This window comes from Zootoca vivipara, chromosome 6, assembly GCF_965207765.1.
Source record: "Zootoca vivipara chromosome 6, rZooViv2.hap1.1, whole genome shotgun sequence".
NCBI lineage: Eukaryota > Metazoa > Chordata > Lepidosauria > Squamata > Lacertidae > Zootoca > Zootoca vivipara.
The window spans coordinates 90,547,220-90,565,908 of NC_142589.1; the positions used below are offsets into that span (position 1 = coordinate 90,547,220).

General features: G+C 48.5%; 1 protein-coding gene across 1 annotated transcript in view; it reads right to left on the bottom strand.

The window, feature by feature from the left end:
• Nucleotides 1–18,689, bottom strand: part of FBN3 (fibrillin 3) — a 161,109-nt gene that overhangs the window by 130,420 nt on the left and 12,000 nt on the right. The window contains exons 2-5 of the mRNA XM_088673016.1: nt 15,319–15,587; nt 7,097–7,179; nt 4,918–5,016; nt 862–957 (exon numbers count right to left, since the gene is read on the bottom strand). Coding sequence (XP_088529142.1) covers nt 862–957; nt 4,918–5,016; nt 7,097–7,179; nt 15,319–15,497 — 457 coding nt within the window. The 5' untranslated portion in view covers nt 15,498–15,587. The remainder of the gene's footprint in view (nt 1–861; nt 958–4,917; nt 5,017–7,096; nt 7,180–15,318; nt 15,588–18,689) is intronic.

The following is an 18,689-nucleotide window of genomic DNA, read 5'->3' on the forward strand; positions in this document are numbered from 1 at the left end:
CAGCCCAGCCCAGCCCAGCGATGTGATGAGGAGAAAAAAATGCACACCCTTTGGTCATCTGCATTGGTTATTCAAGCGGCTAGGAGGGGGTCTGTGTGCGAGTTAGAGAACCATAGAACTGTAGAATCAGAAAGTTGGAAGGGACCCCGTGGATCATCTAGTCCAACCCCCTGAAATGCAGGAATCTCAGCTAAAGCATCTGCTTAAAAACCTCCAAGGAATGAGAATCTGCCTTCACACAGGAGTTGCAGGGGCCACCTGCTGGTGGCCTTGCGTACTGCACCATGTCGACAGCCTTACATTTCCATGTATATAGAAAGGAAAGGCACAGGAAGTCGGGTAACGTCCCATGCGCATTTCTCCTGGTATATGCATTTTCGGTACACAATTTTGCCTCACCCGTGCATTTTTTCCATTATTTTTTCCCAGGCCTTCCGGCTACATGTGCATTTCTGTGACAGTCTTTTGGCTCATAGAATCACAGAGCAGGAAGGCACTCCGAAGGGTCATAAAAGCGTAGAATCATAGAACTGTAGAGTTGGAAGGGACCCCCAAGGGTCCTCTAGCCCAACCCCCTGGGATGCAGGAATCTCAGCTAAAGAATCTATGGCAGATAGCTTGAAAACCTCCGAGGAAGGAGAGTCCATAACATCCCGAGGGAGGCTCTTGCCATCAGAAAATTCTTCCTGATGTTGAGTTGGAATCTCCTGCCTTATCATTTGACTCTGTTGGTTTGTCTCCCATCTTCCCCAACCATGAGCCATATTAGCAAGGCTTAGCAAGGCCTATCTCAGCTTAGGGCTTGCTCTTGCTCTTTGGCCTTTTTCCGAGCTAACAGCATGCACACAACCCGGTACTCACGCTGGCCGCAGTAGGTCCCAGTGTATCCCTTCTGGCACAGACAAGCTTCCTCATTGCAGCTCCCTCCATTCATACATCTCACATTGCAGGACTGAACTGGGGGAGGAAGCAGGAGACAGGTTTATGGAGGCAGCCAAGGAGGAGAAGGAGAGTAGAAAAAGAGTTTAGATTTGATATCCCGCTTTATCTCTACCCGAAGGAGTCTCAAAGCAGCTAACATTCTCCTTTCCCTTCCTCCCCCACAACAAACACTCTGTGAGGTGAGTGAGGCTGAGAGACTTCAGAGAAGTGTGACTAGCCCAAGGTCACCCAGCAGCTGCATGTGGAGGAGCGGAGACACGAACCGGTTCCCCAGATTATGAGTCCACCGCTCTTAACCACTACACCACACTGGAGAATGGTGAGATGCAACGGTGGAGAGTTTAATGGGGATTAGATAGATAGATAGATAGATAGATAGATAGATAGATAGATAGATAGATAGATAGATAGAGATATATAGATAGAGATATATAGATAGAGATATATAGATATATATGTATACAGTGGTACCTCGGTTTACGAATTTAATCCATTCCGGAAGTTCGTCCTTAAACCTAAACCATTCTTAAACTGAGGCGTGCTTTCCCTAATGAGGCCTCCCGCTGCTGGTGCCCTTCCACCGTTCAGATTCCGTCCTTAGACCGAGGTAAAGTTCGCAAACCGGGACACTACTTCCGGTTTTGCGGAGTTCGTAAACCGAATCGTTCGTAAACAGGACTGTTCTTAAACCAGGGTACCACTGTATACTTTTTAGGTTTATACATTTCACTGATTTTACAATCATTTTGACATTTCAAAGCTTGACTTCCTTCCCCCTCTTTCTGCAGTTCCTTAAATTTATTTTTAATATACCCTGCATATTCCAAATTAACTTAATTTGCTCATTTATTCATCTTCTTTAAATATATACTCTTATGAAGCTGCAGGTTATTACAATAATCCTGACAATGTTTTTATCTGTTTACAATTTGTCTGTAAATATTCAATAAACCATTTCCATTATTCTATAAAAAGTTTGTTATCTTGATTTCTTATTCTTCCGGTAAGTTTCGCCATTTCTGCATATTCCATAAGTTTTAGTATCCATTCTTTCTTTGCTGGGAGTTTAATGGTGAAGCTTGGCATGGGCAAGGGAGCCGGCGATATTTTGGCCCGAAGCGTTAGTTCATATCGGGTCACCCAATGAAACCAACCTTGCACATCCAATGAAGAATTCGCCTTAGGAACTCACAGCCACAAGTCATGGCGGCAAAAAGAGCCTAGGTGGGTTGTTGGGGTAAGGTCTCTGCCTGAGTGAGCCGCTGCCTGCCAGTGTTGGTAAGCCTCAGGCCTGGCAGTGGAAAGCAGCCCTCTGGGACACTCTATGTGCCCCCACAGGACTCTTCTCAAGCCTTGCCTCCATCTCAGGTTGCCCCCCACCCATAGCTGCCAAGTCTCCCGTTTTCCCCGGGAAACCCCCGTTTTTCCAGCTGTCCCCAGCCGAAAAAACTGATTTTTTTGTTTCCCCCCGGTTTATTCTGGTGCGGCGGCCATTTTGGAACTGGGCGGAGCATGCTCAGAAGCGACTTTTGATGCTGCTCTGCCCAGTTCCAAAATGGCCGTCGCGCTACTTCCGGTATGCTACTTCCGGTCCAGTCCCTTATTTTTCAGAGAGGAACTTGGCAGGTATGCCCCCACCTCTTCTCAGACCTCCTCCCCATTCACTGCCCTACTCCAAACTCTTCTTTGGCTGGAGTCTCCAGAGGCAGTCGGAGGATGGGTGGCGCTTAACGGATTGAGGGACAGAAGTGTTTCTGGGAGACAGAGATTGGGCAACTGTGGAGGACTCCCTGGTCCTGAATGGGGTCACTGTGCCCTTGAAGGACCAGGTGCGCAGCCTGGGTATCATTTTTGGACTCACAGCTGTCCATGGAGGCGCAGGTCAATTCTGTGTCCACCCTTCCCGCCTGCAGACTGGTGCATGCTCTAGTTATCTCCCACTTGGGCTACTGCAATGCACTCTACATGGGGCTACCTTTGAAGGTGACCCAGAAACTGCCACTAATCCAGAATGCGGCAGCTAGACTGGTGACTGGGAGCGGCCGCCGAGACCTCATAACACTGGTCCTGAAAGACCTACATTGGCTCCCAGGATGTTTCCAAGCACAATTCAAAGTGTTGGTGCTGACCTTGAAAGCCCTAAATCTGCCCCCCCCAAACTGTGGCCCTCCAGATGTTTTGGCCTACAACTCCCATGATCCCTAGCTAACAGGACCAGTGGTCAGGGAAGATGGGAATTGTAGTCCAAAACATCTGGAGGGCCGAAGTTTGGGGGTGCCTGCCCTAAATGGCCTCAGCCCAGTATACCTGAAGGAGCGTCTCCACCCCCATCGTCCAGCCCAGACACTGAGGTCCAGCTCCTACTGGGGCAGGGCACCATTTTGTGGTTTGCCGCAGGTCTCCAAATACCTTGGGCTGCTGGCCGAGGCAGACAGTCAGATAGCAGGGCCAATGGTCTGATTTAGCATATGTTATTCATACGCATGAAATGTGGAGTCTTGCTTGATTTTTAAGGGAAGGGCCAAAGCTTGGTGGTAGAGCATCTGTTTGGAATGCAAAGAGTCCTTAAATCCCTGGCAAAGTTTCTTTTTAAAAATAAAACAAAACACAACTGCTGCAGCCAGTCAGTGCAAACAAAAACAAGATAGTCTGACTTGGGATGGCGCGGCTGGCTAAGGAACAGTTTCTTACATTCCAGTTTAAATCAGCCCTTTATAATGGACAATGAGGACTGGAACCTTGCCTTATTTTTAAAAGGTAACAACGCACCCCCTGCTTGCATCCTTGTGAATCCGGCGCCCTTTTAAAAATGTGTTGTGAAGGAGGGGTTTATTGGTTTGCCTCTGTTCTTATTTCCATGACGTATTTTGTGCTTTTATATTGTGATTTTATGTGGCAACCTATACCTGCGGGTATAGGTCGCTATGCAAATTTTAATAATAATAATAATAATAATAATAATAATAATAATAATAATAATAAGTGAGTCTACTCAGGAGTAGGAGACCAATCCCCCACCTTACACTTGCAGTTCATGATGCCTGGCCAGCAAAAAAGCGGGACAAAATAATCTAAATTCCGGATGAGAGGGGCACGTTTGCCCATGGGAGGGGAGGCGGAAAAAGTGCCCTAGCTGGTTCCACACCTGACAATAATTTCCCCACTGATGCAACACAGCAGAGAAGACCATTGTGTGTGCCCCCCACCCACCCCCCTACCGCTTTCCAAAAAGCTTTGAACCTCTCCAAAGTTCAGCGATAGGAAACCGGCATCCATTCTGCTCTCTCCATCTGCCTCACCCCCGCCAATGCCTTGTGAAATCTTAACTCCCTCCCCCAGCGACCCCCCAGGGACCACAGGAATTCAGGCAATGCAGCCCCTTCCCCAACGCCCCTCCCCAAGCCTGAATTCCTTACATAGCTGAGGAGATTGCTAACATCTGGGGTCTCCATCACAGCGAACTGCAGAGCAGAAACAGCTTCATGGATATTAAGGTTGGGGGTGGGGGGTGCTGTAAGAGAACTTTGCACCAAAAAAAGAGAGGGTCTTGAGGTCCTGAGCCCTTTAAGGCTTTATAGGTCAGAACCAGCACTTTGAATTGGGCCCGGAAACTCATCGGTAGCCAGTGCAGTCGGACCAGGATCGGTGCAATATGCTCAAACCATCTTGCAACCTGGCCTCTGAATTCTGCGCCGGCTGAATTTTCCGAACCGTCTTCAGAGGCAGCCCTACGTCGAACGCATTGCAGTAATCTGTGACCAGAGCACAGACGACAGTAGTTAGGCTATTCCTGTCCAGATAGGGGCGGGGCTTCTAGGGGCCGTGGGTGGGGCCTGGGGCAAAAGTGGGTGGAGCAACAGGCAACGGCGCTTATTCTTGTCCAGCAGGTTACACCCCAACAGTGCAAAGCTCCGGGGGGGGGGGTTGCACCCTGCCGCCCACCTCATGCACATGCGCATCCCCCTGTCCCCTCACCTCCTCCGGAGCCGCAGTTTGGGGATAGTTGCCCGTTGGAGCAGGTACACATGTTGGGTCGGGAGCAGAACCCATCTCCGCAAGAGTTCCGGCAAATGGCTGTTGGGGAAAAGAGGGGGGGGGAGAGAAAAGGAGTTTAAAGGCCCTGTCCTTTCATCCCTGCCCTAACTTTCCTCCAAGGAGGCTCTGTGAGGTGGAAGCGGCCCAGTGAGCTTCACTGAGTGGGGGATTTGAACCCGGGTCCCCCAGCCTAACACCTCTCTTCTGTGCCGATGGTTTTTATTGAGTTTCCATGATTTTTCACAGGCTTAATACGAATGAATGCAAACTCAATACAGATTTAAAAGCTGGCCTCCTTCTGTTGCTGCTCCTAGTACGGTAGCTTTCCCAACTTTCCTTCCAAAATTCACCCATCCCTTGCCTGCACGAGTACCAATTCCTGCTATGACTTTTATAACCTGTCTCCCAAATAGCTGAGTAGAGGAAATCCTCTTTTATCTATCTGTATTCGTGATCAATTATTATCCTAGCCTGATGCTCTAACCACAGCGCAACGCTGCCTCTGGAATGGTGGGACCCGTATTGTGGTGATACTGTGACTAACTTCCCTCTCATTCAGGGCACAACTGCACCATATATTAAAAAAAGGTATCATACTGCAATTCCTGTTCCTACTCCTTTTCCCCTCCCAAGAGATACAACTCCCAGTTCGCAAATACGATTGCACAAATACAAATGATGCCCAAACTGGGCAAATGTCCCCAATTCCTAAATAAATAAATAAATAAATAAATAAATAAATAAATAAATAAATTCATTTTGATAGCCAATCCCTCTTCCCAGGGAACTCTGGGAATCATAGCTCTGGGAAAGGGGTGGGGGGGGTGGGAGTCTCTTAGCATCTCCCAGCACTCTTTGGAAACTACAATTCCCAGAACTCACTGGGTGGAGCCGTGACTGTCGAAAAGGCGATAACGCTGCTTTAAGTGGGGCCTATATACCAGGCTTGCAAACCAGTTGTTAAACTTCTTTATAATTTAGCCCTGGAACATGCTTCCAGCAGCTGAAACAAAAGAGCTCTTGCAAAACCAACTTTTCTGGCTGTGTAATTTGAGGATCTTCATGGGGGGGCGGGACTAATCTTAGAGGGAGATTTCCATTTGTTTTTAGGAAACCACTGAAATTGTTGAGCTTAGACAAACCCCAAAGTTTTTGTGCTTTATTTATTTATTTATTTTAAAAACCGCACCGTTTCCCCAGATGTCAATTCCGCCTTTGAAATCCCAGGCATATGGCGGCTCTAGTGTAAAAACACTTTTCTCTTTGACACCCCTTTTCGCTGCCTCTCCCTCGGTGACACCCCCTTCCTCCAATTTCCCCCTCCTTGCCGGCCATGTGAAACTAAGCCACGGGGCCCCCGTATGATTTAGTTTGAGGGACTCATTCATCTTTTGGTTCCTCCTGCTCTTGCATCCCCCACCCCCCAGTGCCCCGATTTTCCAGGGACATTCCCGTAACTTGGCCCCTTCTGAAATGTATTTATTGGTGTGTGTGTTCCTTTTGGCAAGTCTACCAAAGACTGAAATAAAATAAGATGGGGATTAAGGGGTTTTCTCGAGGACGACACGAGGGCTTGTGTGCCGTGGTCCATTGGTGAACTGATGGTGGCAATCGTCATTCTTCTGGTAGGAAACGCTGGGGAGAGGACCAAAAATGCAGGGGGGGGGTTGAGAAGGGTCAGTTGTGGAGGGGGGTAAGAAATGTCCCTATTTTCATCTGATGGATGGTGGAGAGTGTGCTCTCGGCAGGTGTGGTTTGGGGCTTCCAGGAAGACCAGAAGCTTCTCTCTCTGCAGAAACAGGCTGCCACTCATCATAGGAGACATAACCCTGGCTCATACTCACGGACAATGCACTGCTTCCCACCAGGGAGACATAACCCTGGCTCATATTACGGTAATAGATAATGCACTGCTTCCCACCAGGGAGACATAACCCTGGCTCATATTACGGTAATAGATAATGCACTGCTTCCCACCAGGGAGACATAACCCTGGCTCATATTACGGTAATAGATAATGTACTGGTTCCCACCAGGGAGACATAACCCTGGCTCATATTATGGTAATAGATAATGCACTGGTTCCCACAAGGGAGACATAACCCTGGCTCATACTCACGGACAATGCACTGGTTCCCACCGGGGAGGGTCTTCCATCCTGGGCAGCAGTATGAGTGGAACCGGGATCCGCAGACATTGGGCCTGAAAGTCAATGAGAGAGTCACAAGCCGAAAATGTAATAATAATAATAATAATAATAATAATAATAATAATATTTATATCCCCAGCCACTCTGGGCGGTTTCCAACAGAACGTTAAAATACAATAATCTATTAAACATTAAAAGCTTCCCTAAACAGGGCTGCCTTCAGATGTCTTCTAAAAGTCTGGTACAGTAGTTGTTTTTCTCTTTGACCTCTGGTGGGAGGGCGTTCCACAGGGCGGTTGCCACTACCGAGAAGGCCCTCTGCCTGGTTCCCTGTAACTTGGCTTCTTGCAGCAAGGGAACCGCCAGAAGGCTCTCGGAGCTTGACCTCAGTGTCCGGGCAGAACGATGGGGGTGGAGATGCTCCTTCAGGTATACTGGACCGAGGCTGTTTAGGGCTTTCAAGGTCAGCACCAACACTTTGAATTGTGCTCGGAAATGTACTGGGAGCCAATGTAGGTCTTTCAGGACAGGTGTTATGTGGTCTCGGAGGCTGCTCCCAGTCACCAGTCTAGCTGCCGCATTCTGGATTAGTTGTAGTTTCCGGGTCACCTTCAAAGGTAGCCCCACATAGAGCGCATTGCAGTAGTCCAAGCGAGAGATAACTACAGCATGCACCACTCTGGCGAGACAGTCTGCGGGCAGGAAGGGTCTCAGCCTGCGCACCAGATGGAGCTGGTAGACAGCTGCCCTGGACACAGAATCGACCTGTGCCTCCATGGACATCTGTGAGTCCAAAATGACTCCCAGGCTGCGCACCTGGTCCTTCAAGGGCACAGTTACCCCATTCAGGACCAGGGAGTCCTCCACACCTGCCCGCCTCCTGTCAAAAGCCGCTGAGAGATCCAGCAGGACTAGGAAACAGCTGTCACCTTTGTCCCTAGCCTACCGGAGATCATCGACCAGTGCGACCAAGGCAGTTTCAGTCCCATGATGAGGCCTGAATCCTGACCGAAAGGGATCCAAATGGTCCGCTTCTTCCAGGCGTGCTTGGAGTTGTTCAGCAACCATTCGCTCAATCACCTTGCCCAAGAATGGAAGATTTGAGACTGGACGATAGTTGGCCATATTGGCCACATCTAAAGATGTTTTTTAAAGAAGCGGTTTAATGACCGCCTCTTTCAACGGGTCTGGGAAGGCTCCCTCACAGAGAGAAGCATTCACCCCACGAAGCCCATCGCCCAGCCCTTCCCGGCTAGCATTTATAAGCCAGGATGGGCAAGGATCAAGGAGACAGGTGGTTGGTTTCACTCGTCCAAGCAGCCTGTTTGCTCCCTGCTTGAAGCAGCTGGCGAACCTGTAGATGGGCAGATTGTGGCGTTTACCTGGATGCTACTTGTCTCTGTGGTTGTTCGGAGCAAACACCTGAAACTTCCTGACACAGAGTGAGATCCTTGGGGAGCTGGATTCATGCTGAGCCTGATCTGACTGGCAGCAGTTTCCTGGGGTTCCAGGCAAAGGCGATTGTGTAGCAATGCCCTCCGATCAGTGTAATAATAAGACACGTGACACAGAATTTAAAGGTTAAATTGGGTGGTTCAGGCCACAACTTTATTAAATATGCATGTTGAGCGGAATTGGCTTAGGCGTTGGAACCTATCAGACTAAAACCGACTCCAACCCGTGTGTTGAAGTCCGTGAGAAGTTAACCACCAGTAAGGAACCCGGCGATGCCGATCAACCGGAACTCCTTCTGTGGCCACCGTACGGGGCGTGCCTTACGGCCCTGGCTACTCCCGGCTCTGGACCAAGCCTCGCCCCCGGAATCCTTTAACGGAATTACTTCTCCAAATTTGGGCAGGTGATGACGCACTCTGCCCCTCCTCCATCCTATTGTTATGCAAATTTCCAACGCCTAACCGCCTAACCTAAGTTGTGACGACATGCTACGAGGTAGGCGAAAAACCCATCATGGCTAGCCCAGTATGGGAAAAGTCCTACCCGGTCCACTGACTAACCAGGCAACCGACCAGGTCCGCAGCAGCGCCCCCTATTCTCTTATTAAGGGGCGGGTGGGCGGGTGCTTCTGTTCGCTCCGGCGAACTGGGGATAAAGAGAACGAGCTCCGGCAGCGCGGTGGGGTTTAAACGCTGCGGCCCCGCAGTACAGTATTGTACAGTATTGTCTCTGTGGTTGTTCGGAGCAAACACCTGAAACTTCCTGACACAGAGTGAGATCCTTGGGGAGCTGGATTCATGCTGAGCCTGATCTGACTGGCAGCAGTTTCCTGGGGTTCCAGGCAAAGGCGATTTCCGACTCCGACCTGGAGATCGGACCCTAGAACCTGCTGCATGCCATTGCCAGGGATTCGTCAGCTGTGATTTGTGCATTGCAGGGGGTTGGACTAGATGACCCTTGGATACCTTCCATTCTATGAGCAACGGAAGAACTCAAAGGTTATAGCACTGTTGTTGAGATATCAGGGACAGAAGGCAGGGTTTGGCAGAGGGAGAGAGATAAAAACACAATGGAAAAGGGGATGGGAAGTCAACAAAATTAACGAAGAAAATTGTTTTACTGTGTATTGAAATCTATGTGTTTGTTTATTTTTGAAAAGTTAAAAAGATGATAATAAATAAGTGTGAATTTTGGAAGATAGAATGATAAAACCATAGAATTATAAAGTTGGAAGGGACCCTAGGAGTCATCTAGTCCAACCCCCTGCAATGCAGGAATCTCAGCTCAAGCATCCACGACAAATGGCCATCCAACCTCTGCTTAAAGACCTCCATGGAGGGAGAGTCCACCACCTCCCGAGGGAGACCGTTCCACTGTCGAACGGCTCTTACTGTCCGAAAGTTCTTCCTGATTTCGAGTCAGAATCTCCTTCCTTGTAGTTTGAAGCCATGGGTTCGAGTCCTGCCCTTCCAAAGCAGGAGAAAACAAGTTTGCTCCTTCCTCCTTGAGATATTTGAAAATGGCTCCCATAACTCCTCCTTCAAACGTTCTGCGTTTCAGTTCCCGTATTGTTTTGGGAAGAGTAAACCAGGCCTTCAAATGCAATTGGAATCAAATTCCTCTCGCATCCCTAGCTGTGATCGGCTGACTTAGCTCGCGATGCTGTGCAGACTCCCCTGACAGCAAGGCCCCCCGCTGTCCACATTTACCTGGGAGTAAAACTCCTCGAACTCAAAGGGGACTAACCTCCAAGCCAAGAAAAAGCCTGGGAACGAGTCGTTGTACAGCAGCACGACCCTGGAAATGCTCGCCGGGAAGCGAGCAGCCCCAGTTCGAAGTGAAGCTTCGTCCCAAGATGTGTGTGGGCTGGACCTCAGCCTCAGACATACCTTTGCTTGAAGCTTTTGTATCAATACATCTGCTGTATGTTTACATTATGGGCTGGAGGTGGGGGTTAGAAGGGGGGGGGACGGGTTCTCTCTCACAAACACGCAAATCCAAGAACAACAGAGCATGCTTATAGTAAAGGATGCGGGTGGCGCTGTGGTCTAAACCACTGAGCATCTTGGGCTTGCCGATCAGAAGGTCGGCGGTTCGAATCCCCGCGACGGGGTGAGCTCCCGTTGCTCTGTCCCAGCTCCTGCCTTCCTAGCAGTTCGAAAGCATGCCAGTGCAAGTAGATAAATAGGTATCACTGTGGCAGGAAGGTAAACGGTGTTTCCATGCGCTCTGGTTTCCGTCACGGTGTCCCGTTGCACCAGAAGCGGTTTCGTCCTGCTGGCCACATGACCCGGAAAGCTGTCTGTGGACCAACACCGGCTCCCTCGGCCTGAAAGCGAGATGAGCACTGCAACCCCAGAGTCGCCTTTGACTGGACTTAACCGTCCAGGGGTCTTTTACCTTTACCAGGTAGTACAGGTAGAGGCTCTGTAATCACAAGGCATGGATGTCCTGATAAGGGCTTGATGGGACCATACCTGTACATCTGAGTGCAATGGCAAACACCAACTGGCTCTCCAGCCACCAGCGAGGGATGCAAGGATCGAACAGTTTCCATTCCCTGTCTATTTTTGCCTGCCTCCAATCCAAAGTTCTCCCCCTTGCATGTTCTGTCGGTTTTTTTTCTAAAGGAGAAACAGACTCCCTTGGGAGGTGATGAATTCTCCTTCCGTGTGTGTGTGTGTGTGTACACTGGCCTGCGAGCACTCCAGTTGGAGAACAGCCTTTGCCAAAGGTGTCATGGGCTTTGAAGACACTCGATCTCAGGACGCAAGGGAGAAACGTGCTAAGAGGAAGGCACGCTTGGCAAATCCACACCGGAATCAACTCCCACTCGGAAACCAATGTCCCCACTGTGGAAGGACGTGTGGATCCAGAATTGGCCTCCACAGTCACTTACGGACCCATTGTTAAAACAGTGTTAATGGAAGACAATCTTACTTGGCTACGAGTGATCGCCAAAGAAGAAGCTTTTATTAGATTTTTTCTCATTTGCATTTCAACATATTAATTTAAACAAACTTAAATCAGCACAGGTGGTGCTGTGGGTTAAACCACTGAGCCTAGGGCTTGCTGATCAGAAGGTCGGCGGTTCGAATCCCTGTGATGGGGTGAGCTCCCGTTGCTCGGTCCCAGCTCCTGCCAACCTAGCAGTTTGAAAGCACGTCAAAATGCAAGTAGATAAATAGGAACCACTACAGCAGGAAGGTAAACGGCGTTTCCGTGTGCTGCTCTGGTTCGCCAGAAGCGGCTTTGTCATGCTGGCCACATGACCTGGAAGCTGTACGCCGGCTCCCTTGTCCAATAGAGCGAGATGAGCGCCGCAACCCCAGAGTCGGTCACAACTGGACCTAATGGTCTGGGGTCCCTTTACCTTTACTTTTAAATCAATGACTTCTTCTCTTTCCGTGCTTCATTTCGCATACCCTCCATCCCTGCATATTTTAAAGGAACTAAACCATTCAGTGTTCCATCGTTACATCCATCAAAACTTATCTACACTGTTGAATTTATCTTAGTGTGACCAGCGTTTTGAAATGTGCGCAATTTTCACCCATATAATCAGTAAACATTTCCCGGTCTTCTTTAAACATATGTTCTTCTTGTTCTCTTATTCCATTTGTTAAATCTGCAAGCTGTGTGTATTCCATTAGTTTAAGTTGCCATTCTTCTTTGGTTGGGATTTTTTTGCTTTTCCAATTTGGGGACTAGCAAATCACGGGTGTCCAAAAAGACTATTTTTTTAATGCTACTACTGCGGCCCGTGTTTTGATGAATTCTCCTACCTTGTAGGTTTTTAAGCAGAGGTTGGATGGCCATCTGCCATGGATGCTTTAACTGAGATTCTGGCATTGCAGGGGGGTTGGACTAGATGACCCTTGGGGGTACCTTCCGACTCTACAATTCTACGTTTTTACGTAATCACATAACTGGCATTCATTTGATAAACACCAGAGCAATGGCTTGGCATCCAATATTAGTCCTTCTGGGAGTAGACCCATAGAAACGAAAGAATATTAGTATGAGTATTTACAGTATGTATTGTAAAGAAGGAGTTTTGTTTTCCCAGCTTCCTCATTCAATTCCCACAACAACCCTGAGAGGCAGTGACTAGCCCCCAGCGTTACCAGCGAGCTTCATGGCTGAGCAGGAATTTGAACTCGTCTCCCGTTGTCCTAGTCATGGAATCATAGAGTTGGAAGGGACCCAGAGGATCATCTAGTCCCTGCAATGCAGGAATCTTTGACCTACGACCCGGAGATTAAGAGTTCTGTCCTCTAAAAACTGAGCCATCCCATGCCAACATTTTCCCCTAAGCACGACATCACGCTGGTTCTGAATACAACCAAGGTTTTCCTGTTTGTATTAGCTGCCCAATAGTTCGGACAAAATTTCGTGGTGCAACAGCTGGGGTTCTGGTGCGCTGTGGGCCACGGATGCAAAAACACACCTCTTCGTATTTCTGCAATTTGGTGATGGCCAATAGTTTCTCCGCTGACAAAATGTGACGGGCCGACTGATGTTTTCAACAGTTAAATTGTTCTGAGATACAGTGGTACCTTGGTTCTCAAACGCCAAAAAACCCGGAAGTGAGTGTTCCAGTTTTTGAACGTTTTTCGGAAGCCGAACGTCCGATGCGGCTGTCGGCTATTGTTTCCGGGGCGCCTGCACCAATCAGAAGCTGCGCCTCGGTTTTCGAACATTTCGGAAGTCAAGCAGAGTTCCGGAACGGATCAAGTTTGGCACTTTTGTTTTTGCTTTTATTTTGCGTTTTTTGTTTTTGAGACTTTTCCAGTTCATTTGTTTTTGTGAACCGATTGATCGATTGCGTGACTGCGGAAATGGATAAAAGCCCCCCATCCAAACAATAACTATAATCAGTGCAGGTAAAAAATGTTTTTTTTAACTTTTTTAATTTTTATCATCTACAATACTGCCTTATTTATTTTGTAGTACAGTACATTGATTATTGCTTTCATTTTACGGATCAATGGTCTCGTTAGATAGTAAAATTCATGTTAAACTGCTGTTTCAGGGCTTGTTTTTAAGAATCTGGAACGGATTAATCCGTTTTGCATTGCTTTCCATGAGAAAGCGCGCCTTGGCTTTGGAATGCTTTGGTTTTGGAACGGACTTCCGGAACGGGATAAGTTTGAGAACCAAGGTACCACTGTATTTTGCAGGGAGCAATCTGTAAACGTGACAGAATGCAGGGAGTACGAAACACCCGGGGCAGGAAATGCTCAGCAAACCAATTTAAGTGCAAAGACATTTGGTGGAAGAGGAGAGTCAGGCTTGCTTTGCAAGACGCTTCGCCAGCTGCAGCACCAAATGGAAGGCAAACAGCCACCTTTTGTTGCAAAGGATGAGCCACCCATGACCCCGTCTGGCAAGTTTATTAATGGATTCCAATGCCTCCATCTAACAGCTGGCTTTCCTTGAAATGCAGTGGCTTTTAATGCGCTCTGCCCAGCTTTCTTAGCCAAGGGGCAATTCTATGATTCTACGAATGCTTAAAACGCATTCAGTAATGATGCACTGGGCAAGAGATTTGGGGTATAATATTCAGATGGCAGATTGGGAAAGGAAAGAAATGGAAGACAGACCTGTGCCGGATTTAGGCCCCCACTCTTTTGGGCCCCCAAAAAAGTTTTTAAAAGTTAAAGGAAAAAAACACCTGGATGTCCATTTCCAAAATATAAGATAACAAACAAATAGAATCATAGAATCATAGAGTTGGAAGAGACCACAAGGGCCATCCAGTCCAACCCCCTGCCAAGCAGGAAACACCATCAAAGCATTCTTGACATATGGCTGTCAAGCCTCCGCTTAAAGACCTCCAAAGAAGGAGACTCCACCACACTCCTTGGTAGCAAATTCCACTGCCGAACAGCTCTTACTGTCAGGAAGTTCTTCCTAATGTTTAGGTGGAATCCTCTTTCTTGTAGTTTGAATCCATTGCTCCATGTCCGCTTCTCTGGAGCAGCAGAAAACAACCTTTCTCCCTCCTCTATATGACATCCTTTTATATATTTTGCATTTTTTATAAAATAAAATAAAGCCTACATACTTTTGCGTTTTAATAAAATAAAGCCTACATACTTACCAAGCGGAATGCTCTCCAATCGCAATAACAACAGCAGATTTGAATTCCCCTCGCCCAGAAACATAATTTTAAAGCGTATAGTCCAGCCCCACAGCCTGGGGCCCTAGGTGCCTGAGCACCCATAATATTCCCCATGAATGTGCTGAGCACCCACAAATTTTGGTGCCACGGCCATGGCACCCACGGCCCCGGGCACCCACAGCCGCGGCGGAGCCAAGTCGGCGCTCCTGCCCCACAGCTCCCACATGATGTACAAAACCCGCTTGTTTCTTTGAAGACCGTGACGTAATGGTCCGTTCCCTGCTGAAATCAGAAGCCACCCTCCTATAGCCCGGTCGTGAGTGGCGTGGAAAACACAGCTGTGCCCCACAAATAACCCAGAGATGCATTTTTAAATAAAAGGACACATTCTACTCATGTAAAAACACCAGGCAGGCCCCACAAATAACCCAGAGATGCATTTTAAATAAAAGGACACATTCTATTCATGTAAAAACACCAGGCAGGCCCCACAAATAACCCAGAGATGCATTTTAAATAAAAGGACGCGTTCTACTCATGTGAAAACACGCTGATTCCCAGGCCACCCGGGATAGGGCCGGATCCGGCCCCCAGGCTTTCGTTTGCTTACCCTCTCAAAGTGTCGTGGCCTCTCCGCCTCACTCTGCTGGAGGGCTGCTTGTTCTCGTAGCTGCTTGCAAATCTGTCAGGCTGGAGGTCGCCGTCATGCTGTCCGCTGACAAACTCTTGGTAGAATGCAAGGGACGTGCACCCCAGGAAGAAGCGGGTCACCCACAGGGGTCCCATCATGGGTGCAAGGAAACAGGCCACCAAGACCTTGGGTCCAGCGGGAGGGTCTCTGCAGCCCAACAGCAGGAAATCGGGGCTTCCGTTTCTGAGCTGGGAGGTAGAGATGGAAGGGAAAAGAAATCAGATAAGGTCCCAAACTTCTCAAGCACTTCATGGTCCATGATTTCAGTCATACTTACTACTAAGCATGCCCCCCCCCCACGAGTTATGTCTTATTAAATTTTCAAAAATTTCACATGTGCATTCCAATGCATACATTTTTTTGCTTTTGTTTCGTCGACTTCCCACCCTGTTTCCCATGGTGTTATTTTTATATTATTATTTCTCCCCCTTTGCTGAACACCCCCTTCTCTCTCTTATACCATAACAATAATACAGTGGTACCTTGGTTCTCAAATGCTTTGGAACTCAAACGCCTTGGTTGCCAAACGCCGAAAACCCGGAAGTAAGCGTTCCGGTTTTCGAACGTTTTCCCGAAGCCGAACATCCAATGCGGCTGTCGGCTATTGTTTCCAGGGCGCCTGCACCATTCAGAAGCCGCGCCTTGGTTTTCAAACATTTTGGAAGTCAAACGGACTTCCGGAACGCATTAAGTTTGGAGCTTTTGTTTTTGCTATTTATTTTGCGTTTTTGTTTTTGAGGCTTTTTCGGTTCATTTGTTTTTGTGACTGTGTGGAACTCATTTCAGCTAATGATGGATGGATGGATGGATTGATTGATTGACTGATTGATCGTGTGACTGCGGAAATGGATAAACACATAAACCCATCCAAACAAGGACTATCATCAGTGTAGGTAAGAATTTTTTTAAAATCATTTACAATTTGTTGTCTAGTCGTTTAGTCGTGTCCGACTCTTCGTGACCCCAGGGACCAGAACACGCCAGGCACTCCTGTCTTGCACTGCCTCCCGCAGTTTGGTCAGACTCATGTTTGTAGCTTCGAGAACACTGTCCAACCATCTTGTCCTCTGTCGTCCCCTTCTCCTAGTGCCCTCAATCTTTCCCAACATCAGGGTCTTTTCCAAGGATTCTTCTCTTCTCATGAGGTGGCCAAAGTCTTGGAGCCTCAGCTTCACGATCTGTCCTTCCAGGGAGCACTCAGGGCTGATTTCCTTCAGAATGGATCCTTTATAATACTTTCTTATTTATTTTACAGTACAGTACATTGATTGTTGCTTTCATTTTATGGATCCATGGTCTTGTTAGATAGTAAAATTCATGTTAAACTGCTGTTTTAGGCATTGTTTTTTTAAAGTCTGGAACGGATTAATCTGTTTTGCGTTACTTTCTATGGGAAAGTGCACCTTGGTTTTGGAACGCTTTGGTTTTGGAACGGACTTCCAGAAGTTTGAATGCTGTTTGCAAATTCATCATGCTATAATATTTCCTTCAATAGTCCCACAAAAGGCTTCCATTCTTCCATGAAACAATCATCATTAGGGTCTCTTGTTTTAGCCGTTAACTTTGCCGATGTTGAAATATTCAGAGTCAAATATATGCGTTAAATCACTATTATTTCACTTTGAGCAGCTATGGCCTCCCCTGGGAACTGTAGTTTGTTAGGGGGGTGTCGAAAACTACAATTCCCAGTGTGGCTTAACAGTCAATCCCTCTTCCCATGGAACTCTGGGAATTCTAGCTCTGATGGGGAATAGAAGTCTCCTCTCAGCACTTTTAACAGACTACAGGTCCCAGAATTCTTTGAGGGGAAGCCATGGCTGTTTAAAGTGGCATTGTAGTGCTTTAAATATATGGTGTTGCTGTGGCCTTTGTCTTATTTAAATAACTGGCTTTGGTTTGGAAGTGGAGCTCAGAGAAGAGGAATCCGTCCCTGTTGCCTATAATTTTTTTATTTCAATCCAAATCTTGTACAATGCACGTATTTCCCTCTTGGCAGTTCCTTAATCATGCACATCTGCGCATCGATAAACACACCGCGGGAAAGAGAGAGGAATGTTGACGTGAATCAATATACAATTCGGTTCCGTGTTGATAAAATCGCTGGCAAAAATACGCAACAGCCTGGTTCACGCGATGCATGGTTCATTATGGTTTAATAAACCACAGTTTATAGGGACCCAGGTGGCGCTGTGGGTTAAACCACAGAGTCTAAGGCTTGGTGATCAGAAGGTCGGCGGTTCGAATCCCTGCAACAGGGTGAGCTCCCGTTGCTCGGTCGCAGCTCCTGCCCACCTACGTAGCAGTTCAAAAGCACATCAAAGTGCAAGTAGATAAATAGGGACCGCTCCGGCGGGAAGGTAAACAGCGTTTCCGTGTGCTGCTCTGGTTCGCCAGAAGCAGCTTTGTCATGCTGGCCACATGACCCGGAAGCTCTCTGCAGACAAACGCCGGCTCCCTCGGCCTATAGAGCGAGATGAGCACTGCAACCCCAGAGTTGGACACGACTGGACCTGATGGTCAGGGACCCCTTTACCTTTACCTTTTTTTAAACCACAGTTTAGGGCACTGGCAGAACAAGGTGGTGGCGGGGGGCGGGCTGCACTGGCTGTCACGTGGGGGGTGACATCACAGCAGCCCCCCACCCCCGGGATGCTCACTGCTCACCGCGCACGCCCCGGGATGCACGCCATGCCCCCTGCAGGTGGTGCACCACGCCCCTGGGATGCGTGCCAGCTACGTCCCTGGATGTACGCCACTCCCAGTGCAGGGGCAGGTAGCTTCGCCACTGGTTTAGGGCAGGGGTTTTCAACTCTTGTGCAATAGCACCCTGGGGTGCCTTGAATGATGGTCAGAGGTATTCTGTGCAAAACTGGCCTCTGCCCCTCCCCCCTTCCCTCCCTCCTCTGATGCCCTCTGGCGTCTCTTCTTCCCAAAGGCTTGCATGGCTGTTTGTTGCAGCAGCCCTGGCTACAAGCTCCCCAGGCGAATAGTGCCTCTGGGGCTGGCCAGGGGGTGCTGGGTGCCAGGGGCTGAGGTGGCCTCGGAGGGAGGAAGGAAGGAAGCGGGCGAGGGAGCCCAGCCAGACCGCCAGACCGCCAGCCCTTGCTGTTGGGAATGGGCAGGCAAGTCCCAGGGCCATGTGGGGCAGTGTGAAGAGGCACCTCTCTTTGGGTCAGGACGGGCAGCTCAGAGACCAGGGACGGCGGCAGTGGCTGCCCAGAGGACTCCCAAGGAGAGGGGAGAGGAGGCTGGGGAAAACGCTCCACAAAGGAGATAATAATAATAATAAT